The sequence below is a fragment of the Ammodytes marinus genome, assembly GCF_949987685.1.
Source record: "Ammodytes marinus genome assembly, chromosome: 14".
Classification (NCBI taxonomy): Eukaryota; Metazoa; Chordata; class Actinopteri; order Uranoscopiformes; family Ammodytidae; genus Ammodytes; species Ammodytes marinus.
The window spans coordinates 9,558,437-9,583,334 of record NC_137218.1 but is presented as its reverse complement, the minus strand read 5'-3'; the positions used below and the strand labels follow the sequence as shown (position 1 = coordinate 9,583,334).

Here is a 24,898-nt window from a genome sequence, read left to right as displayed (position 1 = left end):
ACAGCTACACTAATTGTTTGTTGCTATTGTTAATTCCCTCTTGGCTGAGCTAAGAATGTATGTACTTTGGCCATCTTATCAGGGGAAGCACCTTTGCTGTTTTATAACTTTAAAGTTCTGTTGTAGGACCACGTCAGTTTACCTATATCCACTAATCCTTTACAATTTTTTACATGTAGCACCTTCTCAATCATTAGCAATATTTAAATCTGCAAGGAGAATTTCAGGTACTACATGTAGTACTTACTGATCTTGGATTGACATCACAAAAGCACAACCACACACTAAAAAGTAATAAAGTAAAACAAATGCAGTGCACAAAATGTAATGCTGTTTTTGGTGCACAGTTTTAAAAGATGGCCTCCCGCAAAAACCTTCTACTGTGTGTCCATGATTAATTATCATTCGCAATCGCACTACATGTGGAAGAACTGCTGAAGTTCAACTGATATTGAAAATGACTGTTCTCCTAAGAAAACCACTGCAAACAAAAATATGTTGTTATGCAGCAGGGCTATGATTAAGCTTATTATTTTTCTATAAATACTGGAGCATCATTGTGTCTTTGATGCCGGCCATGTGTTGATGTGACCTGGAGATGATGCCACTCGACCTCACTTCTTACTGTTTGCGTATTTACTGCTGAAACAGTGTCCCAGTCCCGAGAGTAATAATTTGAAAACAACATGTCATGTTCTCTCTGCAGCTCAGTCTGGGTACTTTGGTTGTTTTGACACATTAGTGTTTTGTGTTGCAGTGTCTTCACTCCAATTTACTATATAAATAATGAAAGAGCAGTGTACATTTAAATATATAACTGCATCAAGAAGCTATGCAATTACTAGCACTGGAGATTTTAATGTGTGTAGATTCATTGACGTGATTACTCTAGCTACACAATAACCTTCTCGTGACTTTTTTCCTTTAACGAGTAAGCATGTTGCAGTCTACCTTATACTTAACTGTCCTCTTGGGTCATGTGGTACAGAGCCCGTGTCCACTTTAGATCTGGACTGAGCAGAGCAGAATGTTGAACCTCTGTTAGGTGCTGTTAAAGGCACTTAGGAACAGTAGTGTCTGACCTCGGCGTCTCTTTACACTGCTACTCACAGCGGGGTGTCTTCCCACATATGGCGCTGTGATGCATAACCTGCCTGGTGACAGGGGCATTGCTGCTGTGTGCGTGAGTGCAAGAGAGAGAGAGTGTCTGGGTGTGTGTGCATATTAAAGAAATCACGTCGAGTTGGAAAGATAATGAAAGAAGAGAGCAGATACAAATGCCATGCCAGTCATAATTATCAGCCGTCTAAATCAGTCTGCTGTAAGCTGCCGTTGCCTCATGGGGTCTTCTGCTCTGGAAAATAGAAACTTCACCAACAAAATATGGTTAACTCTTTTTTTATTTAGAAGTAAGCAAATGCCATTATAGATATTGTATTGGGATGTATTGGTTTAAACATCCACACTAAAACTCCTTCCTCCCTTCTTCTCTTCCCTGCTTTTCCCTCTTCCCTGCTCCCTCACACAGCGGTCTGAACTTGGCGCCGGTGGCTCGGCTGCGGAGCTCGTGGGAGAAACTGCCCAGCAAGTACGAGAAGCTGTTTGGAGACCTGCAGGATGTGTTTGACCCGTCCAGGAACATGGCCAAGTACCGCAACATCCTGAGCAGCCAGAGCATGCAGCCACCCATCATCCCACTCTTCCCAGTGGTCAAGAAAGATCTCACCTTCTTACATGAAGGTAGACAGCTTTGAGGAGATACCACAATATCTTTAGGTGTCTTTTTGTGTGTGAAATAGCTACCCACATGTTTGAATTGTCTATATACAGAGGCCATTTCTGACTGAAACTTGACATGTCATTCTGCACGGTTGCATGTCCCCTACTTCCTCTGTTAATGCGGAGGAGGTACACTTCAGTCTCACTCAGGGGGGTTTACTTCTGCTAAAGACTTCCCCAGCACACATAGTCAGGTCAAAACTACCCGAAACTGACTTCTCCATTATGACTTTCTTTGAAATGTACGGCCATGTTAAGAATGAAAGGAAAATTCTCTAATTATGCCACTTGCAAAAGAAATTCTCAAATGGCCCCAGCTTGACTCAATATAAAATACAGACACCGCTTTGATCTTATAGACAAAAGACAAGAGGGAGACAAGAACAAGGAGATTTTTACTTTTGAAGTTTTGACAGAAATATGAATCATTTATCTCCTTGACGATTTTGACAACTGGCCTCACACTCACTGTCTGGGTGTGTGTATGTGTTTGTGCGTGTGTGTGTGTGTGTGTGTGTGTGTGTGTGTGTGTGTGTGTGTGTCCTCTCAGGCAACGACTCCAATGTTGACGGCCTCATAAACTTCGAGAAGCTGAGAATGATCGCCAAGGAGATCAGACACGTGGTGCGGTTGACCTCGGCCAACATGGACCCTGCCCTCATGTTCAGACAGAGGTTGGTTGTCTTTGATACAAAGAAGTCCATAAAACCTTCTTTTTATTCTCAAGATTTAACAGTGTTGCTGTAAATGGATCCGGTTGGGGCCAGTGACATAAATATTGGTAACCTAACGCTGTTTTTAATCCTATTACAGCCCCTATGTGGGACTTTAATTAGCTAGTCACAAACAACAATTATCTCCAATGAAGCAAGAAAATTGGAGAACTTGAGAAGTCAATGTCGCATAAATGTAAATGTTTTAAGAATTTTTAAAGAATGGTTCCTGGAAGGGAAGTCTGAGGTGAAATGCGCAGTTCAGATATCATAACTGATTTACTGTCGACAAATTAGTCTATTCTTGTAGTTAAGTCAGGTATACCAAAATATCAACTCCCCACAAATATGATGTTTTTTTTGTTTGTTTTTTAATGACTTCCAGTTTACCATCAGCCTAGACTGTCACTTCTCAAAAAAGCATGAATGCAGAGAGTCCAGTATAGCGAGTTAGATTATAGGTTATGAGAAAAGACACAGTGACTACAGAAAGCTACACATGTGAGTAAATATGGGGCCACTAAACCACACCACCGCCACCAACCAACACGGATCCTTAACCATCAGGATGGAGCACACACTCCCCAGGTCTGGTTCGATCAATTGCCATCCACTTCCTGTCCGATTCATGGCCTTCTGTTGGTTCGATTGCATTCCTCTGTTTGGAACGTAACGGCACGAGGACACAGGGCATGGATCGACTGGAAGTGAGGTAGAATTGATGCCAACCTCAATGTGTTCGCACCACTCAGTTTGTGTGTGTGTGTGTGTGTCTGTCACTACGGTCTGTCACTGCTGCAGTGCATGACTGCCCCCTGCAGACACTCCCTTTGTACTACAAGATGTCAGAGAAGATATTTAGAAGGCTTTTATTTTAACCATATATGACTTCTGTTTTTCAAAAATGACACAACAACCCGTTGACTATGTGATGCACAAGGCCACAGCGCACACCCTTCAGGTTGATATGGGGAGATGTCTGTGTCCCATCTACAATCATTTTCCTGTCTGTCTGTCGTGGCATGACGTCTACATAGTCTTGTCCACCACCCCCTGTCCCCCTGAACTTGTCTTTTAAGTCATGCTTCAATCTTCACGCCTCTTGCTTGCAGGAAGAAGAGGTGGAAGAGTTTAGGGTAAGTTTTTGTCCTGGTACTGGTTTCATCCTGTTTTTTCGGCCTGGACCAGCAGAAATCCCATCCACCCTGCATCACCCCACCACTACAAGCTCTGCATGCCCCCTCCCCTCCCTTGCCCCAGCCATGCCCACTTACTTTATCTGAGTGTTTTCATGTGTGTCTGCCTATGCTTGTGTGTGATTAACCCTTCCATTTGCAGTGGCCATTCACCACGGACCATACTCCAGTCCATCATTGACCCATTAACTGTTTGCCCTCTTCATAATATTGAATGTTTGAGTCATATAGTAGCTTGAAATAAAACTTCAACATAAAAAGTGTTCTTCCAACAACCGGTTCTTAACATGTTCCGATATTGTCTTAGGTCACAGAGAAAAGAGGGAGAACATAAGACAACACAACTGTACTGAAAAAACTATCCACATTATAGAGTCCCATAGAGGCTGCCAATAATATAGTATTTTGTAATCAATTTAAAATGTTCAAAGTAAATCAATCTCACCTTACTACCTTTTCGAGGGCTTTTGATCATATCACATCATGGTCTCTATTAGCAGATGGAGTTTTCCTATTCACCTACAGTATAACTTTAGATGTTTCCATGTCTTCTAAGCATATAAAGGATGTATCGTCCATGTCGACTCAAAAGTTAAGGTTCAAATGACCTTGATGCACAGCGAAATAATAAAGACTAAACAAACCTTCAAGTCATTTCTACAGATACTATTTGACTCAAGTTTGGGGTTTGTTCACATCTGCATCCCGGCATAATATATCCCCATATTGAATCTTGTGCATCCTTTGTTTCCTAACCCTTTTTACCTCCATCTGGACAGAATGCTCTGCCGTTCTGTTATTGTGATAGCATGGCACACCAGCGAGAGCTACCTCCCTCCCAGTTGCATGGTCCTGTTTTTTAAAATGCTATGCTCCAACTCAAAGACAGATGTACAGATGTTATAGTAGGATAGGTATTTCATAAGAAAGTATCTGAGCCTATTTATCTGGCGACTGTACTGATTGTTCTTTACCATTCTTCCTTCCCTTCCGCTTTCAACGTGCCTTTTGGTTTTCTGTCTTTTTACTCTCATGTGCATTTCTTCCTATCTTATCTTTCTTTGCTTATCTCCCACCACCCCCATCTTTTTCAATCTTCTGCTCAACCCATCATCACTCCATCCATTTCTCTCACCTCTTTACATTCACTCCAAATCCCACTTCACCCCACCTCTTCTTCATATTTCCTTTCTTCTTCTATCCCTGTTCATTCTTCTCCCCTCCTCTTCCTCTGGCTGTGTCTTTTCCCGTCATCAGGTCGTTGAGTCAGGGCAGCACCAACTCCAACATGCTGGACGTGCAGGGCGGCGCCCATAAGAAGAGAGTGCGCCGCAGCTCGCTCCTCAACGCCAAGAAGCTTTATGAAGACGCTCAGATGGCCCGCAAGGTCAAGCAGTACCTGTCCAACATGGCAGTGGAGGCAGACGAGGAGAAACACCAGATCATGTCTCTGCAGTGTGAGCCCTCCTACAGCACCTGTGAGTCATACACAAACTTACACTACTTTACTAAGTGAACCTTTTTTTATTATTATTATTATTTCTTCTTAAATGCTTATATATTTTCTGTGTCATCATTTTAACAGTATTAAGCCTTTGACCCTCACTCTACCAGTTACACACAAAAATATCAGTAAAAAGCACATATAAATATTGCGTTTATTTCATCTTGCATTATTCTGTTGCATTTATTGCATGTATTTATTAGTATATGTGTGTAATAAATCTTGCAATTTAAAACATATTAAGGGCTTTACAGTAGGAACAAATGTCAGTATACTGTGATGCAGCTGCACACAGGTTTCATTTGTATTCATGGCTTGCAGTGCCACCTAGTGTATTTGCAAATGTCCTGCAGAAAATAACACAAATTCACTGATTAATCAATTGACAGATGCTGCAATATGCAGGGTTCAACATAACTTTTTTTTCCTACTGGCCCGTAGGGCCAGTGGATCCGAGTTTTACTGGCCCCTTGTATATTTTCACTGGCCCTGCACACACTTTTTTTTTCTTCATAATTTAGTGTCAATAATTATAATACCTGTATTAGAAAAATAAAGAAAGATAACCAGATCTAAAGGGAATATCTATTATGTAACAGTATAGATATTCCCTTTAGATTTGGTTATTTTTCTTTTAGTTAATTATATGAAATGTTGATATTGCTCATACACATAATATAAAACCAGGCAAACATATTGAATTAGAAGCCTACAACTAAAAGTATGTTGAAAGAGTCGGCCAGTATTTTAAAGTCCAGTAGTTTGATGGTTGTTTTTATTCTTGAATTTGGGCAGTTTAATGAATAGTTCACCTGCAGAAGTCATGATCAAACATAAAAAAAAATAAGAGATGAAGGTCTGATCATTCTTTGTGGTGTGGTAGGCTGTTTTTATTACTTTCTCTATATGCATTAGGGATGTGAATGTGTCGACCGAATGACCGGTTTTCCACTTGCGCTCAAGTTGACTTTAAAAATAGAATAGAAATCCGAAAATCAGTGGGTTATGCCGTTTTTTTAATGGGAGATTTCACCGTGTATGTGAGTTCACGTCTGGTCGTGAGCGCGCTGCAGGAGTGTCACTTCTCCATGAAGTGTCAGCTTCACATAAGAGTCCGGTGTGGGACCATTTTTTCAAACTATTGATACAAAACAATGCAGTGCAAAATATGCAGCATAAGTTAAACGCTCATCTAAGACTATGACGTTAAATCACCTTAGAAACACACAATGCCTTCGTCCGATCACAGCAGCGTTTCACCGTGTGATCTCGCCAGCGAGTGAGCCGCCGCGCAGATGAACTGTGGTTTGTGGCTAAAATAATAACCGGGGATATTCTCCCCGTTAGCGATTTCAATGGGAAAGACTTCCGCGATCTGATTGAATGTCTCGAGCCTGAAAACACAGTGCCAAACTGCGCGACTATACTGTACAGTGAGCGGTGTCCCTCCGTTCGTTTCTGTCTACAACCGACACAATCACCGGAGACGCATTCACAGCGTTTAAATAACGCCTCTCATTTGTATTACCATTGGGGCTTGGATGAAAATACTGTAACATTACGGCGGCAGATAAAGGAAAAGCGCAGTTATCATTTTCTGCACCTCAACCTCTGCTGTGGGAAGAAAGAAAGGGGGCAAAGCAAGTCGATTGATTTGTCGACTCGCAGGCGGACAGTAGGCAGCTCTGCCAACGGAGCGAGAGTGCACCCGCTTGTTGCTCCGCCTGTCAAAACGCCCACGCATCGGTGTCCACTGGCCTTTCATTAAAACATATATTTTATATTAGGTTTATTATATTGAGTCTTAAATAAACACTGCTTTCATTCCGACTCTCAACGCGCATTTCAATGAACCATGATGTAGTCTACAAAAAGATACTGAACTGTGATTGGCCAGTCACTGGCCCGGGCGGGACAGTGACTGGCCAATCAACTTGCCCTGCATATGATTTTACTGGCCCCGGGCCATCGGGCTATACGTTATGTCGAACCCTGATATGTATGTATTTATTTATTTAATGTGTTCATGGTTAAGCTTAACCACATGACAGACATTTTGAAACATTATACTGTATATTTTTAAGTAATGTTGTTTTGTTGACTCTTTTTTTTTCTCTCCATGGTTGTAGTGTCAAAGAACTTGAGCGAGAGGCGCTCCAACAAGTCGGACATGTCTCCGGTGTCTCTGCGCTCCACTCTGCCCTCGGGGAAAACACAGAACAGAGTGTCACAAGTCCTTCAGGTCCAGGTCCCACTCAACCCGCTACGAAAGAAGAGCACTGCCAAGGACATAGGCACATCTAGTTAGTACACCTGCAACAAAACATAATATGAAAGATTGTCTAATAGAGTATATATATATAAATGATAAATAAAAGGATAACAAATAACTTAGTTAACCTAGTTCTGTATTGTTACAGGTGTGTAAAAACACGAGTTTATGCAGGGTTATTTTTTTTTTTACTTTTGTAACTTTTTTTTTGTTTGTTTTGTCCCTTCTCCAGACTCCAACTCTCCCATGGTAGTGAAGAAACCTCCAGTGTCCAACATGTCCGAGGAGTGGATCAACAAGAGACCGTCTCTTGATGACAACATGTCCTCCTTCCACTCCAGCCCCACGGTGTCACCGCAGGGCTCGCCGCGCAAAGGTGTGACGCAGAAACCGAGCTTGTGTTTATATGCTGTTTGTCTTTATCCAGGGAAGATGACTTAATGAAGCTGTCCCCTCCAAGCAGAGCTCATTATAATCTTACCAAGTTACTCGGAAATCATGTTGACTGTGAATCCCTATGCGCGTAAAGTCAGTTCATGGTCAATTTCACACTACCCCTTCCATGAAAACTTAAATAATTGCACAGAATATCTCTCTCATATATGATGCATTTAAAAAAATGTTGCTATAAAATGTAGCTGAACAAGTGGCTTTGTCCGGAATGCCCTTTACGCACCCTGTGATTTAGCCATCCTCTAGTTTCAAGTTGAATACAAATCCCTCTCTTTACTCTACCTTTCAGTGGGAGGTGTGGCCAAGTCCCAGAACTGCAGCCACATGAACCTGTCGGGCTCTTCGTCGTCACTGACCAGCGACGCCAGCACTAAGGCCTCCACCGTCACCCTGCGCAGCTACGGCATAGGTGGGGCTCTCCTCCACAAGAGGATCCAAATGATGACAAGGCAGCACAGTGAAGACCAGAGCAGGGAGAGAGAGAGTGAGACAGAGGAGGAGGAGATGGAAGAGGAAGGAAGTGAAGTGGAAAAGGAGAAAGAGAAAGAGAAGGAGGAGACAATGCAGGATGAGACAGACTCAGTTCACAGAAGCTTGTTTCCTTCAGAGCAAAGGAGAGGCAGGTCTAGGCCTCTAAGAGACCAGGGTGCACACGGAGATGCAGGGTCAATGCTACAGAGGGTTAGAGCAGGAAGCCCAATACAGAGATGGACTGGGATGCACACTGGCTCTCCGCCCGGTTTACCCATGATCCCCCTCTCTCCGCCCCAGTTAAAGACACCCAAGCCCCCAGAGTCCCCCATCAGAGCCAGGCTGTTGTCCCCGTTCAGGATACTGAGAGAGAGGAGTCAGTCCAGGGAGAGGCTGATGGCAGTCAGTCCACATAAGGGCGGTGTGGACGGAGCAGGAGATGCTGTGCCTTACTCACCCGATAGACAAGACAAGCAGGGAACAGAGCAGAGAGCCAGGAGGTCAGGCAGCCCTAACCCTTTCCTCTGGCTCTGCAGAGACAGACGCACCAGGAGAAAGACAGTCTAGACCCCCCCCCCCCCCCATGAACGATCACGCTCATTGAGAATCTATCACAAGGGATAGACTGTTTAAAGTGAAGCCGTCACATTTCATTTAGAAGGCACAAAAGCAAGTGTTAGTCGATACAGGAAAGATTTTCTCAGATCCGCCAAGAGTCATAGAACAGTGAACATGGGAAGCAGATGAGGAAAAAGACATTGCCATACATTTTTTGTTTGTGAAATTTTTAAGGTGTGAAGCAAAATGTGTCGTATGCAAAACTTTATTCAGGTTGACTTTTTAATCCCATGATGAGTTCCCATTTTTAAATGCATTTTCATAAAAGACATACAAAAATTCCATAGATGAAATTTCCATTTTATCGTTGAGTGTAGGAAAGTGACTTTCTTCTGTTTATGTGCAGTGCTTTATTGCCATGTTCATTAACTTACCCTGGGTTCAGCAGGTGTTGTGATATTAACTTTAAAATGTGACACCGACAGTTCCTTTCACAGTCATTTGTACAGAGTCTCTTTTCACGTATCTTAACAAGCTCACAGTTTCTGAAGCCAACTGCTGTACTTTATAAGTGTTGATAGAAAAATATGTACATGACTTTGAGATATTAACGGGTTTTAAGATTTCTTACTGTTTTTATATTGTTATTTTTATGTAGTTGCTATTAAAAAAGGGCACTGAAGCTTACTATGGATTTATTTTAGTTTAGTTATAGTCATCTTCTAGATTCAGGGTGATTTAAAGTGCAGTAATCCAAGATTTCCTTTTAAAATATGAAAGATGACCAATTAGATAGAAATACACACTAACACTGAGAGGCTAACTTTAAAACAGTCATTGCGGTCGAGTACAATTATCTTTGTTCATGTTACTTGAAGGTAAAAAGTCTCTATATTCAAACACAGCCGGTCATCACTCCTTCTTTAAATTGTTTTGTCTTTATTTACTCTCTTTCTGTCCTTGCACCAACACCTTTACATTTTTCTTCCCCCATTTTCGTTTTATTTTCCCTATTCTTAAAATCTATATATTTTATTTTTTGTTCCAATCTAAATGTCCTCAATGTCCCTCTGTCCAGGTTACTCTCTGCTGCCTGCCGGTAAAGCAGACAACCTGTCAGACTCCAGTCACAGTGAGATCTCCTCCCGCTCCAGTATCTGTTCAGTGGACTCTGTGCCGGCTCCAGGGCTAGATGAGCGCTGTAATAACAGCAGCAGGACCAGTACTAATACTGCTGCTGTTGCTGCTACAGCCGCTACTACAACGTCTGCCGCGCCTGTTGAGAGCACAGCAGCCACGCACGCACACTTAAACGCTGATTACAACCAGCCCGGCACAAGGTAATTAAGTTCACTTTCACTCAGTGTATCTGATCTGCCAAGTTAAGTGGAAACGTTAAGCAAGCAACTTAAGTGCTTGTTTTGAAGTTTTGTGTATTTAAAACATCAATGCAATTATATTATGCACAAGTAACAGGGTTACTTTCGCCCGGAAGTAGCACCAAAAAATCAATACCATAGTATATGTGTATCCAGGTGTGCTGAATATCTTTTTACAGGTTAGTATCTGGTGAATATACTGCAGACAGGGAAAGTAGTGCCGTAAACGACTAAAAAAAAAATCAGGGAAGATGAGATCATTCATTTTTGCATATGGCGATCTAATCATGATGCGGGCACAATTGAGATAACAAACACTTGATTTAATACTGAATGCTGAATCACGTGTAACATGACATTACAAAATCCCATTTGATGTACTTAAGGTGTTTGTCTGGCTGAGTTTATCTTTAATAGCAAACATTGTGCTCAAAATGGAGATTTTTGTAGTATTCAAATTCGATTCTTGTAAACTCATATTATACCCGTACCTTTGAGCAAACCATAATTGGTATGAGGGAAAATGTTATTCTTCTAGCATTGACTCAAGCCAAGAAACCTAACCACAAACACAACAAAACTTCAGAATCAACTGAAAAACTTTTTCCCAATGGCCAACAGGAGTGAACAGGCACAGTCTGCTCACCACCAGTCACCGCTCCATTTCCTCTACCAGCTGGATTCCAATTATGTCCTTTCCTCATTAAAACTCAGACAACAGGAAGTCATAAAACACGGCACCTTTTTATTAGCAACCCACATTTACTGCCCTCCCCTTTCTATATCCTCCTTTTCTCCATAACAGTTTTCACGCAGGCGGCTTTTTAATTTGTCCGAGAAAAGCAACACACCTTTTTTTATTTTATTGTCTGCTGTTTGTTTATTGTTCCACCATGATCGGGCCACTCTCTCTCACAACGAGGAGACTATAAAATATCGCCGGATGCAATAATCTGTCTGCTTCCCTGATGTTATATTACCCCGTCAGCCTTGACGTATAACACCGGGCTGTTTTATGAAATATGGCTCCGTTTCATCGAGTTGCTTGTTTGTCCAGTGAAACGGCGGCCATGAATCAAACAGTTGCTTTGAGAAAGGCGGCTGAGGGGAAAAAGTATTTTATTATTTTAAAAGTCAGACATTGTGATCTATCATGAGAAAAAACACTGTCACGTTCGAGTTTTGTGATATTTTGTGAACAGATGAGGCGTGAAGTTTTATAACTGGACATTAACAATAACAACATTTTACAGGTTAAACAACAGTGAAATGACAAGTATGACAACTTATCCAGTGACATTTACTGTAGGTTAAAAGTTGAACAAACGCAGAATCTGTGTAACATTGAACTTTGTCCTACTTTCGTTCGTCCTTCATTTGTTGGGGTTTTGAATCTGACCTCGTCCTCCAGCCAACAGCTTTTTATAGATATTGAACCTCCTCCTCTGGCCTCCTCTCTCTCTCTCTCTCTCTCTCTCTCTCTCTCTCTCTCTCTCTCTCTCTCTCTCTCTCTCTCTCTCTCTCTCGCTCTCGCTCTCGCTCTCGCTCTCTCTCTCTCTCTCTTTCGCTCTCTCTCTCTCTTTCGCTCTCTCTCTCTCTTTCGCTCTCTCTCTCTCTTTCGCTCTCTCTCTCTCTTTCGCTCTCTCTCTCTCTTTCGCTCTCTCTCTCTCTCTCTCTCTCTCTCTCTCTCTCTCTCTTTATTGTCAGTTCATTCCAACATGATTTACCTCTGCCTTTACCACCACTCAACAGTTTGCTACAATCTTGAGCTCCACACGTTTCCCTTTCTCCGTTTCTTCTTTTTATAGATTTAGGCTTTTGACTTCACTCATTTGCCTCGACACTCTCAAACTGAATGTAATCAGTTTAATGAGTATGTTAACATACCGCAGTATCCTGGTTATTCAGCTCCTTGTATAATTGATTCTCAAAGTCTCCAGGTTTTCGATTCATCTGCGTTAAGTTATGTAATTGTAATTGTTCACTCACTAAAGCCCCTTTCATACATGAACTCTGGAAATGATCAGGAGAATCTGAACCAGGGAATGTCCAGATCTACCCTTTCACACATGCACACAGAACGAGATTGTAGGTGTGGGACACATTCACATACTTTATGCCCATCCCCCACTCCTGACCCTGACTTAAGACTAGGGGGCCACCTGGGTAGTGTCCAGGGAAAGCCAGGTTTTAATAACCTTGACATGTGTGTTCACACATACAGCTCACCCGGGTTAACTCCGGTCACAGTGCATGTGTGAAAGGGGGTATGTGTCTTTTCAGTGCTGATTGAGTTCCCAAATACTTAAAAAAGATAAAAATTACTCTGTACATCTTAATGTGTGACAGGTGCATCCGAGGGCAGTGCAACATAATAGCACTTTATTCACAACCTTGATTAAATAGTTCAGAAAAATTGGGATAGTTAGTGAATTGACATTATCAACAGAGCACATTGATGAACACCTAAACATCAACCATCTTAACATTCTTGTTTCTCTTTATCTCCTGTAGTTCCTCGTCCTCAGCCCGTGGATATGTCACGCGAGGCTCCACCTTCACCTCCTCCACCTCCACAGAGGAGCTGACCCCAGACCAGGCCTCTCTGGACTCAGTGGGGGACAGCGGGCGCGGCAGCTGGACGTCCTGCTCCTCCAACTCCCACGACTCCTTCCAGAGCCTGCCAGCCTCGTCCTGCCGGCCCTGGGACCACGGCATCCACGGCCACCCTAGTCTGGTCTCCCTCTCCCTCCCGCACACGCACCTCGCCGCCGGCTTCAAGCACTCGCCCATGGCGGCCGGGCCCATAGCAGAGGTGGATTCAAACGCAGCAGCTGCTCACGCCTGGGCTAACGAGGACGCCACCGCGGTATCCAAGCAACAGCACTCCAGAGACTCCAGCTCGGATCTGTCCAATCAGTCGCGGCAGAGCTGGGCGTCGTCCGGCTCGCTGTCCGACACCTACGAAGGGAATTACGGCACCATAAAGCGGCGCAACACCTCGGAGCACACCTCCTCGCCCACCAACGAGGAAGGAGGGCAGAGCACCAGCACAGACCCCGTCTACAAAACGGTGACGTCAAGCACAGAGAAGGGCCTGATAGGTGAGGGCTCAGGTCGCAGAGTTTGAATCCATGTAAAACAGTACAGGGTGTGACTGTGGCTAGCTCTGTCACTACTAGGTGTGTGAGAGTCTTTTGAGGGGTTGCGCAAGAGTCTTGATAGTGGAAGAGTGAATTCGTATTACATAGTCAATAAATTTGAGTCTGCTGTTGTTTCACACGATTTACATGCTTTGCTTTCCATTGCTTGACTTTCCCGCCGCGGTTGAGTGAACAGCTGGCAAATGCTGCTCTATTGGCATTTCTTAGATCTTTGGCTCAGATCCCAAACAGATCTTATTCTTTAGGCTTTTGGCTCGCCATATGACAGGAGTTATGGAGCATCCTCATCAGCAGTAAACCATAAGACTTAACAGTTTGCAAGTTTAATGAGGATAACAAAACCTTGTTTTGGGATTTTAGAGTTGTAGAGTAGTTTAGGAGGAGTCAAGACAGCATTATGCTGAAACAATTTGTCAAATGATCTATTGTTAGACCAAGAGAGAATACTTGACAGAAATACTGTCAATGGATCAATCGTTTAGTTCATCTTTCTCTGCTTTTTTTTGTTTTAAATCTCTTGGAAATTGAACATCTTCAGGTTATCCGACAAAACCAGGAATCTCAAGTCCTCACCTCTAGAAATGTCACCTGATCTGAGTTTTCACTATAATCTGATGATTTAAGCGGCAAACGATTAATCGATTAATCCTGAAAGTAATTGACAGATCATCGAGTTTTGAGAGTAGTCATTAGTTGCAACTCTAGCTCTGTCTGTATCCGCTACAGCCATCCATCTCATCAGTTGTGTATTTTTATTTTCATCACACTTTGCCGCACGTATGTTTTTTTTTGTTTGTGAAGCAGCACATTGATTTAATTTTTTTCCATTATTTTCCTATGTTTCTCCCCTCCTCCTCGCACCCTCCCAACCCCCACTCACCCCTTCTTCACCCCCCTTTCACTCCTCCTTCGCTCCATCCCTACTTTTTCTTTTTGATGCACGCTGCCTCCATCCAGTGTACTGTGTCACGTCCCCCACCAAGGACGAGCGTTACCGAGCTCCCCCTCCCACCCCTCCAGGCTACCAGGGTCTGGCACTGGGGGATCTGGGCCTCCCTGACGGGGTGGTGGTAGGCGGGCCGGGGGCTCTGCTCCCCAGGCCGCCCCACCTCAGGCCTCCAGACTACAGCGTGGCCCTGCAGAGGAGCAAGCTGCTGCAGAGCCCCGGAGCCGCCGGCGGTCTGGCTGAAGCTCGCAGGCTGGCTGTTAACCATCATCACCTCCAACACCACCACCACCAAGAGGGCCGGACAGCAGGCTCCACACAGGGCCTCTCCAGACCGCCCAGCATCTGCCTCCCACCACAGGAGCTGGCTGATAGTGAGGAAGGTATGTGGCAGAGTAGGGCTGTGCTATTAAAAAAAAATCGATACACCAATATATCGTGATATTTTTATTTTATGATATCTGTATCGTATCGTCAATAAGAAATTCAGATGGTTTGTGAAATACAACCTCCTCTCCTGTAGATGTCGCAATATGGCTAGTGCAGTGTTTTAAATTTCAATTAAAGTTTCGAACTGGTTAGAATTATAATTATTAATATCGCATTATGCATCGTATCGCAATGCATCGTGATACATCATATCGTGAGCCATCTATCGTGATGCGTATCATATCATGAAGTCCTTGCCTTCATTGATATGAACGGACATATTTATATATTTTAGTTGTGCTTTCACATTGGTAAGTTCATGCTTTGTGCTTTATAAACCTGCTGGGACTCCCTGTCAAACCTCATCCTCTCTTCTCTTCTCCAGATGAACAGGTGTCGGCGGTGTAGAGATTTTGAGGTCCCACACCACTGCGGACTAAGTTGTCGCGTGGATCAGGCTTTGGACTAAGCTTAGCGGCCTGCACAGAGCACATTCTCCAAGCCCCGCCCACATGCCCTGTGTGACATCATCAACCCCCGGACCATAATGCACCTGTGGACCAGAGCATTGGGTCTCGGCTCGGACCTCTCTCCTCCACACCCACAGGACTCGTAAAGTCATCTCTTTTTAAAACCCTGTTTCACAAAACAAAGAAGAAAAGATTTTAGATACTTTTTAAAAATCAATAACTCTTGAAGAAAGCAGGAGAAGGCGGTGTGATGGAGTCACATCGTGGTAGACGGAAGAGTAGGAAAAAAACAACAACCAAAAAGGACAAATAAAAGAAGGAAAGAGTGACGGTAACGATGTCTCATGAGAGGGAATCTGCCTCCTTGGAAACAAACCACCGTGTACCTCCGTTAGCGTCTGTATTGATTTTTACAGTTTTAAATTTTGTACAGTGATGTTTTAAAGATTTCTTCTCTCGTAAACTTTTTTTTTTCCTTCTTTCACTTGCATCTCTGAGCTTTGCAAAGGTTTTCATGTGAGAATAGTGAGGCTTCGCAGACACAGGGCCGGAAAGCTTTAGTCAGTGGTGTAAGTATTGCGACGGACATTGGCTTGTGTTTTTTTTTTTTTTTTTTTCTTTTTTAGTTTGTCAGCTCAAAAGAATTTGAATGTAGATAAATGACAGACAAGTAAAAAAAAGAGAGAAAGACAGAAACAGATTTTAAGATTTTTTTTAAGGGATATTTATGGACCTCTATCAAACCGTGGCACTAAGTATGTAAATTTACTTAAATAAAATCAGTTCTCAGAAAAACAAAACAAATGCACAAAACATAGCTAACATAAACAACTTTAATAAACCCAATACTTCAACTTTGGACTGTTGAGGTCAATTAACAGAACCCAACATAGTCAAGAAGCGAAACAGAAACGGAAACAAGAGCACCTCTGATTTTCTGTGTGCACCACTTACTAGACTTAGTTGAGCTTTATAGAAGGAAGAGGAAAGGAAAAAGAAGACAAGCAGCATCTTTTGGGCCGCCGTGCGTCTTTATGTCACATAAACACTCTCCTCCACCCAGCCACCTCTCTTATTGCTCGTTCAGTCTAACGCGAGGTACTTTAGCGGCATGCTGCCTCCTGGATGTTCTATAAAAACTGTATTATAACTCGTTTTTAATGAGCTGAAGAACAAATGCCTCACCGCTTCTTGTAGAGTTGAGTGTGTGTCGTTATTGCAGCAGCTATAATAAAACGATAAATTAGCAGTGTGTGTTCACATGATGTGCATGCATACACACACACACACACACCCACAACAATCTTAGTTGGTGTGCATAAAGACAAAGGACAGTGTTTACACCCGACGCTCACACGTTTTGTTTACAGTGTTTTATTAGACTAGTTGTCTATTGATTTACAAGCTGAGATGTTTTAAGTGTGACGCTCCAGGCTCATTTGACCTTGTAAATTTGTTTATAACGCAGTGTGAATACGAGATGCAGCATAACATTTTGACAATGTGCTCACAGTGTACCTCTCATATCGGTTTCTGCTTCTTATTTAAAAGAGCGAGAAAAACAAAAAAGCAGTCGACAGAGTATGTACTTTTAACACCCGGGCCTGCGTCTCTATTCCGTGTTCATAGTACATTTTGTAAAATATTTAAAGGGTTTTGCTTGAAAATTGTTAATTTGTATTGAAAACAAGGCGCAGATTTGTACATTCATAAGTGATGTGTCGGAAAAAAGTCTTTTTTTTTCCTGTCATGCAGCAGGGGGTGTAACTGGAATTAGACGTTTTTCTTCTCTTCTCCTTCTACCGTCTGTCTCGCGCTCTGTGATGCTTTTTTTTTTTATTTGTTTGCCACACAAAGACTTGAAAATGATTGATGCTAATATATACATGGCATATATATATATATATATATATATGAATTTATACATATATTTTTGTTGTTGTTTCTTTGCCATAAATTAATATGAACTGATCATGTATAGATGAGTAAAGAGAGTCCTCTATAAAGGCTATTTTTGAATATTTTGTTATGAGAAATAATCCGAGGTTGTGATTGCCCCGTTCCTGTTTCGCGGGCAGGAATCTTCTGTTCATTTTCAGTGTTCGTGACTTGTTTTCTCCCTCTCACACTCACTGTTGGTGCCATTTCTGCTCTCTCTAGAACTGTAATTTGCTGCTGTGTTTGTTTGTGTGTGTGTGCGTGTGCGTGCGTGCGTGTGTGTGTTGTGGAATGATATTTGCAAGTTTGGGATTTACATTGCTTTTTTTTTTATTCAGCCTGAGCGTACAGCACATAAGAAAAGGCTCAGAAGTAATTTTCAATAAAAGCCCATCTTTGTTTTGCAGTTTTGATTGCTCCTGCCTGCAGCAGAAAGTTGAGGCCCTTGTGGGTCTCAAAACAAGTTCATTCAAACCGAGATGTGATAATGGAAAGGTGCTTGATGCTTTTATATATAATGTGTTTGACTTGAAAAGAGTATACGCCCTGCCGTGTCTGGTGAACTCTCCTTGACTTTCTCTCAGCCCTGTGAACTCAGCAGGACTCTCTCTAACTCTTTCAACTTTTCAGGCTCACTGTACTGCTCTGATGGCTTTCATTCCATCAATGTTGTTGTGTTATGACAATCTCCATAGTACACACTTTACAATGGACTGAGAGTCAGGAACCGACAATTATCCTTTTTCCTTTTTTTATGTACTGTATTCCTCGGATTCTGAACTATAAGTCAGTATTAATGTTCTGCATGGATGGAAAGAAGCAGAGTTGGCCCATATGTTATGAATGGCATGGATCTTCGACAGAAATCAGAAGAAATGTTGAGCTGAGAGCTAAACATCAGCTTTTTTGTCATTTCTTGTTTTTAGAATTTCAATTCATCAGTGTTTACAAGCGAAGGATTTGCTCTCATGTGCTCTAAAAGCACTTCAACATACTACATGCTTTTGTTTAGTCTTCTTTCAGGACTCAATTTAATTACCCAGTAACCTCCTACTCTATCCAGGGTAGGTATGTTTTTCATGTAGATTTTGCATAGAGCAGCTCTCGGCACTAGGAACACAAAATGTCAGTGTTTCTCACAACCTAAAAACTGGAGAGGATAATGGTCACCTCCGCTGATCCTGGTTGCCCCCCACCCCCCACCCCCCCCACACACACACACCCCCTCACCCTCCCCTTCTGTCTCCTCCCATGTTACCTGGAATGCAATAAGAGAGATGTGAATGTGTTTTATGTAGACATCTTTTTGGCATTATAGCAGAAATGCACAACAATAAGCTTCAATGTGGTGAGTGTGCTGCACAATCTGTACAAAGAGGTATTAACTTGGTCTGTGGCTTAACGTTTTGCTTTTGTCTCACACACTTCTCCTAGCTGTTGTGACTTATGTCTTTTAGAAAGACAACATGATTTTGCTCGTATGCTTTTTATGTATTTTTTACGAGTGATTGTAAATAGTTGTTATATTTTTGTTTCAGAGAATGTTTAAAAAGGACAAAATACCTTTTATTTCTCCAAGTCTACTGATATGAATTTGGACAATGAATAAAATGTTAAGCAGAAGTGATGTTGTGTCTTCATCCATAGTTTATATATTTACCAAACCTGGGGGTATTTGTAATACATTAACGCAAGTATTGAAATGGAAACTCATCAGGCCTATATATTCATATGGGACAACCCTATAAGAAAAACAAAGTACCTCAACAACTATTAGATTGATAGATTCTTTTTTATGTGGCAGATCAAAACACTTGGTAAAGGTTAGGGAAATATTGTGCTCATGGCTTGATATTGACTTAATGTGTAATGACTTAATGAGACAGGGCTAGTTGACCTTTTCAATATTCAACCAAAATATTTTCCTGACCTTAATCAAGGATTAAAATAAACAGTAAGCAAACACTACTACGCTTAAGATTGGGAAGAATAAAGGCAAACCCTGCTAAATGTCAGCCTCCCAGCAGTGTGTTTTAATATAGCAGTTATAATTCTTCTGAATGCGGCAAGACTAAATGGCAATGGCAACATATTAATAATCTAATTAAATTATACTTTTATTATAATTAAAATGATTGTATCATCCCCACTAGATATGGTTTGACCATGTTCTTGTCATATACAACAAAAAGTAAAATTATGTTCGAAAAGTGGACATTTTAGGAGGTTTTTGTTTCATCCAATGCGGTATATCATTGTTTCAACAGCATATAAAGTTAAGTACACCGATTATACTTGTTTATATAGTCACTGAATTGCTGTTGAAACAATTGTGTTATGTCATTTTAGAGAACATTTTACTTTTTGACCTGAAACTAAAAGGGAGCTAGTGACCTCTCTGTCACCACGCAGCTTTTATATTTGGTGATTGACTTTCTGATATTTTCTGAACAGTGAAATCTTCAGAGAGTTATCCACAGTATTGTCCTCACTGTCTTTCCTCCTTCTGCTGAGTTCAGCTCTATTAACAGATCTGATGAAAGCCGGAGAGCGTCACGCTGTGCTCAAGGTCAGGCTCCTTTTTAACTCATTAAAGGTTTACAGTCACACACTCAGAGAGGCAGGGAGTCGTGCTGTGCTGTGCTTGAGAGAGGATTAAAACACCAGTGTGTGTGTGTATGCATCATGGGCTGCAGTGTACTTTAGTATGCTACATTTTTACTGGAGATGCATGGTTGCAGGCTGAACTCGAACACCAAAATTGTCTGAGCCCCATCTGAAACTTTACTTCATAGGCTCATAGTGGACTCAATTTTCATAGTCAGCAGACTGTAAAAACAAGGGATGACTAAGTTCTTTGTAAGTAGCATTAACTAGAAACCCCTAAAAGTAACCTAAAGGCTCAGTTTACAACAACAAAAACCCTTCAAAGCTTTCGCTGGGAAACAGGAGTCTGAAAAAACAATGCCAACGTTAAGCATTTTCCCGGAGCCTTCAACCGTTTACCACAGCCTTAATCAGCTTATGGAATTTAATTTGTAAACAAAGTAGGTTGTTATTGTGATGGATGTGTGGACCCGCTAACTAAGTAGCTGTTATGATTCCATCCAAGGCACTTTTACGAAAGGTTCAGCTTGACCTTGCAATAGCTTGTCGTCTGACAAAACAATCTCAACTCAAGATCCACTTACTGACTTTTGCTTCTGGAAGTTTTCAAGTTTATCTGATAACTAGTGGGCTGGTGATAAATGAATGGGAGGTTTTACTGATACAGGGTCTGGAGGAAGGAGTAGAGTCGGAGTTGACTTAGAGTCTTTAGAGGTCTTCTAACACAGCAGATCCGTTTCTGGGACGTGCAATGGGTCAATGAAGTCAAAACAGCGATTACGTCTATTCGTCCGCATTCGTGCAACTGTATGCAGCATCTCATCAAGATCATCATCCAGCCATGCGTGTTGCCTTTTGGTTTTATTTGCTCGGGTTTTGAGATATCGAATGAGAAAATTAAGACGTCTGCTGCTTTTTCAATACAATGGAGACCCTATTCTGAAGACGACATAAGAACCAGAATGTCTGACTACTTCAAATGTCCTTTAGTAAACTTTTTGGCCAATCTGACTTTTACACTATTTGAACTCCTTTTTTAACGACACTGTGCAATCTTTGAGTGCAATAGAGTTAGATGGATGTGTAATGGAGACGGGTCGGGGTTGTGCAGAGGAGGGGAGGTATGTTAACCAGCACTTTCAAAGAGTGCTGGCCTCTCCACTTCACAGAGAATATTACAGAACGATCAGAGAAGTGAAAGTTCAGCTCCGAGTGGGATTCCACTGGAAACGAGTCGGTGAAATTACACAGCTTCAATTATACATCACAAAAGGCGAAAGAGCCCCAATGGATGGCAGGGCAGGAAATGTGGGGAAATGGGAACGCTCGGGTCTTATTTTATGTGAGGCCTGTGTGTGTGTGTGTGTGTGTGTGTGTGTGTGTGTGTGTGCGTGTGTGTGTGTGTGTGTGTGTGTGTGTGTGTGTGTGTGTGTGTGTGTGTGTGTGTGTGTGTGTGTGTGTGTGTGTGTGTGTGTGTGTGTACATTATGTCCTGCCTCTGTTTTGACTTTGAAGTTGTGACTTTGTCAGGAGCAGGAGCCGAGAGCATGAGGTGGGAAAACACAAATTTTACCACCTGAGGGGTGGTACTCACACACGGGGGGCTTTTAGCATATTCCTGTCTAAATGAAAATTTGTGAGGCAAAACAGTTTGGAAAATCACCTGTACAGTCGCAGCACTGCCCTTCGGCGCACGTTTGTGAGAGTGTGCATTTGCTCTCACATACATAAATGAAAAACAAACCAAGTTGTGTCGTTAACCTTTCATGTCTTGTTTCCAGCACACATTTGTGTTTTTATGTCATTTGTCCACGAGTATTTCAAACCTGCTGTCTTCTCTGCTCGTAATGCCTTGTGATTGCACTGTACGCATGTAGGAACCTTATGTTGTATTTTGGAGTAAGGTTGCTTTAATATATTTGTGATCTCCAAGCGCAAGCCACATAAGATATTATACAACTGTTCTCACGGGCTATGTTGAACTAACATTTTTAATAGACAATGCAAATAGCAGAATGTGGTTTGTGTTTGTTTTGGGGTTTTCACGATTTGAGAAGTTGTAGCATTAAGTGTGGGACAAGATGACTTTAAGTGTCAACCACTCTATTGGTCCAAGTCAGAGGCCATTCAGTGATCAACAACGCTGTCAGAGTCCAGGAAAGTCATTATTACAGTTCACCCTCTTGTTCTTCACCTGCTCTGCCACGTGTCACATACGGTCACTTAAATCGTATTTTTATTTTTTATTTTTTTAACCTATGGTTCGAAAGGTGCCATAGTCCCTTTACCTTTGCTGAGGTATTTGCATTGTTAACTCTCCAAACAAAGTTTACCCGAACAGATTAGAAGTCTGCCTACTTACCTGTTGTAATTCCAATTCTCCTAAGTCTTTCAAGTGGGCTTGCAGTTAATTAGCTCCCGTTAATTGTTTTTCTGATTTGGATGGACTGTTGAGTTGATAATATGAAGGTTGGAAAAGTGGAAAAGTGGGAAGCAAATCAAGTCATTACTGATGTTTTTATAGAGGTGGATAGGTTCCCCTTGGAATGCAATTCTTGGTAGTTTTGTTTTTAGTTCAACTGCGTTCATCCCCAGACATTTGTAAAATGAACAAAAGTATTGATTACTTTAAAACTTAAAATTTAATTGCGTTTTTGTGTAGGAGTGAAAGGGGGAGCAGCATTGGTCCGAACTCAAAATCAAAGGCAAAGTATTGTCTTATTGTATACTGGAACAAAATACAGTACAGCTTTTGTTGTACTGTGAATGAAGATTGTCCTGTCATCAATTCTCATTAACTCTAAAGTCTGGCTGACTGGTCCATGTTGTGGAGCAGGTAGTAGTATGGTGAGAGGGGGCACTCTCCGGGTCGCTCTGCCCATTCCTCACCTGTCCTCGAGGCTTCCTGCAGCTTGTAAAGAGGTTGAGGTCAGCAGCCTTGCGTTTCACTGTCCTCCACATTGTCAGCAGTGCAGTGCAGATGAACGACCTGGCAAGCCCCTAGAATCTAACCCAAGGGTCAAAAGGACACAAGCAATTCTTTGAGGTCCACTTTGCCATCCACAGAAGTTTTGGTTTAATTCGATTTCACTTACAATCGTTAAAAGGCTTTTAACCAGAAGCAAAAATCATTGTTGTGGGTCACAATTTCCATAGTTGAGTCAGCATATGTTTTCCATCCTTTCTGTTTTCTGAAGAAAAAAAGGAATCTATATCTACCTGTGTCTACAAATTTGGGGCTTCATGTTGACAAAATATCAGATCTGCCTTCAACGAGCCTGCTCTCCTGTTTATCCACTGTCTACCATGAGGGGGCAGTGCTGCGTCGTGAGAAACACTGCCTGTGGAGAATCTCAGCTTCCATATCTCGACATCCATCTGCATGTCGACTATTCGGGGAGCATATTATTTGTCCCACAGATTGGCCATCCTATTAAGGTGCAAATTAGCAACACCCTGTCCGTGTTGGAACAGTGCAGTCCTGGCTTTGTGGAGGTAATGATTATATCTGTCTCTATAGTGTAACAGTCTCCTCTCACCCCTTAACTACTAAATGTTGGTTCTTAAAGGGCGAATGGCAGCCACTCCTCCATAATGGGATTTAATTGTTGTTTTTAATGGGCGGTTGCCTCATTTTAAGCTTGTGTGCGTGCGTGTGTGCATTATTAAATCGACCTTGTGGTTGTGCAGTGTGAGTCCGAGTAACTTAACTTACTGTGTGCATGAATTGGTGTCACTTTTAATGAAAGTCATGCCTCTAAAGTAGGATTTTATGTGAGAGATTTCGAAGCGCAATCTATCCTCCCTAACTGTAGAAAGAAAACCCAGATGCAGTCGTTTCTGCAAATGAGACTCATCATCATCATCATAAAATATCATCATCTTCATCATCTGTTTCATTACCTTAACCAGCACAGGCAGACGGCTGGGTGGAGACAGATCCTCCATCTATCTATCTATCTATCTATCTATCTATCTATCTATCTATCTATCTATCTATCTATCTATCTATCTATCTATCTATCTATCTATCTATCTATCTATCTATCTATCTATCTATCTATCTATCTATCTATCTATCTATCTATCTATCTATCTATCTATCTATCTATCTATCTATCTATCTATCTATCTATCTATCTATCTATCTATCTATCTATCTATCTATCTATCTATCTATCTATCTATCTATCTATCTATCTATCTATCTATCTATCTATCTATCTATCTATCTAAGTCACATTCAAAATGCAGTCTACCGACACAAAAAAACAAAAAAAATCCTGCAGAACAGGAGGTGAGCTGCAGTTCATGTCCTCTCTTGTCCTTCATAAACTTGGTTGGCAAAGGATCACAACAAAAATGTGTGTGTGTGTGTGTGTGTGTGTGTAATAGAGAGATAAATAATGTTTTAGTATTTTTTTCCTTATCCTTTACCAACACTAAGACTGACTGACTGCACGTCTTTACCTGGGTTTCTGTGCAAGGACACAAGTATGTATGTGAAGTGCATATTGTGTGTGTGTGTGTGTGTGTGTGTGTGTGTGTGTGTGTGTGTGTGTGTCGCTCCAAGCTCACATGGTTAAGTTTGAGTTACCGTACTCTTGCTAGGGAGCCGCTACGGTTGATAGAGTAAAGTGGCTGGACTCACTTTACCAATAATGAGTCGAGGTTAAATGGTTCAGTGGAGGAGGGGAAGGTCAAGACTTTGAAAAGGACGATCGACCACATCCTTTGCCTCTAAAGTATACCCACACACACACTTAAACACATATTAATAAACACACATTTGGATGGATGCACTTTCTGTTTGCCCTTTTAGAGGAAGCAAGTGGAGAGTGGTAAAGGGAATGAAAATGGATAGTGATTAAATGTTGAAGTTAGAGGGTGGAGATGGGGTTTTAGTATTATGTTCTCAGCAGGACGTCACCTTTGCCAGAAGCAAACCTGGAAGAAGAAAGAAGAGAGGGGCAAAGGAGAGGAGAGAAGGATGAAGGAAAACACCGATACTCCAACCAAA

At 41.9% G+C, this 24,898-nt stretch overlaps 1 protein-coding gene across 2 annotated transcripts in view; it reads left to right on the top strand.

Annotated features, from left to right (window-relative positions):
- Positions 1 to 18,895, top strand: part of rapgef6 (Rap guanine nucleotide exchange factor (GEF) 6) — a 137,736-nt gene extending 118,841 nt beyond the window's left edge. For both annotated transcript variants that reach the window (XM_080040439.1, XM_080040438.1), the window contains 10 exons: positions 1,529 to 1,740; positions 2,330 to 2,453; positions 4,946 to 5,166; positions 7,322 to 7,495; positions 7,697 to 7,840; positions 8,207 to 8,326; positions 10,025 to 10,286; positions 12,840 to 13,429; positions 14,447 to 14,818; positions 15,250 to 18,895. In XM_080040439.1, coding sequence (XP_079896565.1) covers positions 1,529 to 1,740; positions 2,330 to 2,453; positions 4,946 to 5,166; positions 7,322 to 7,495; positions 7,697 to 7,840; positions 8,207 to 8,326; positions 10,025 to 10,286; positions 12,840 to 13,429; positions 14,447 to 14,818; positions 15,250 to 15,272 — 2,242 coding nt within the window. In that variant the 3' untranslated portion in view covers positions 15,273 to 18,895. The remainder of the gene's footprint in view (positions 1 to 1,528; positions 1,741 to 2,329; positions 2,454 to 4,945; positions 5,167 to 7,321; positions 7,496 to 7,696; positions 7,841 to 8,206; positions 8,327 to 10,024; positions 10,287 to 12,839; positions 13,430 to 14,446; positions 14,819 to 15,249) is intronic.
- Positions 18,896 to 24,898: the final 6,003 nt, after the last annotated feature.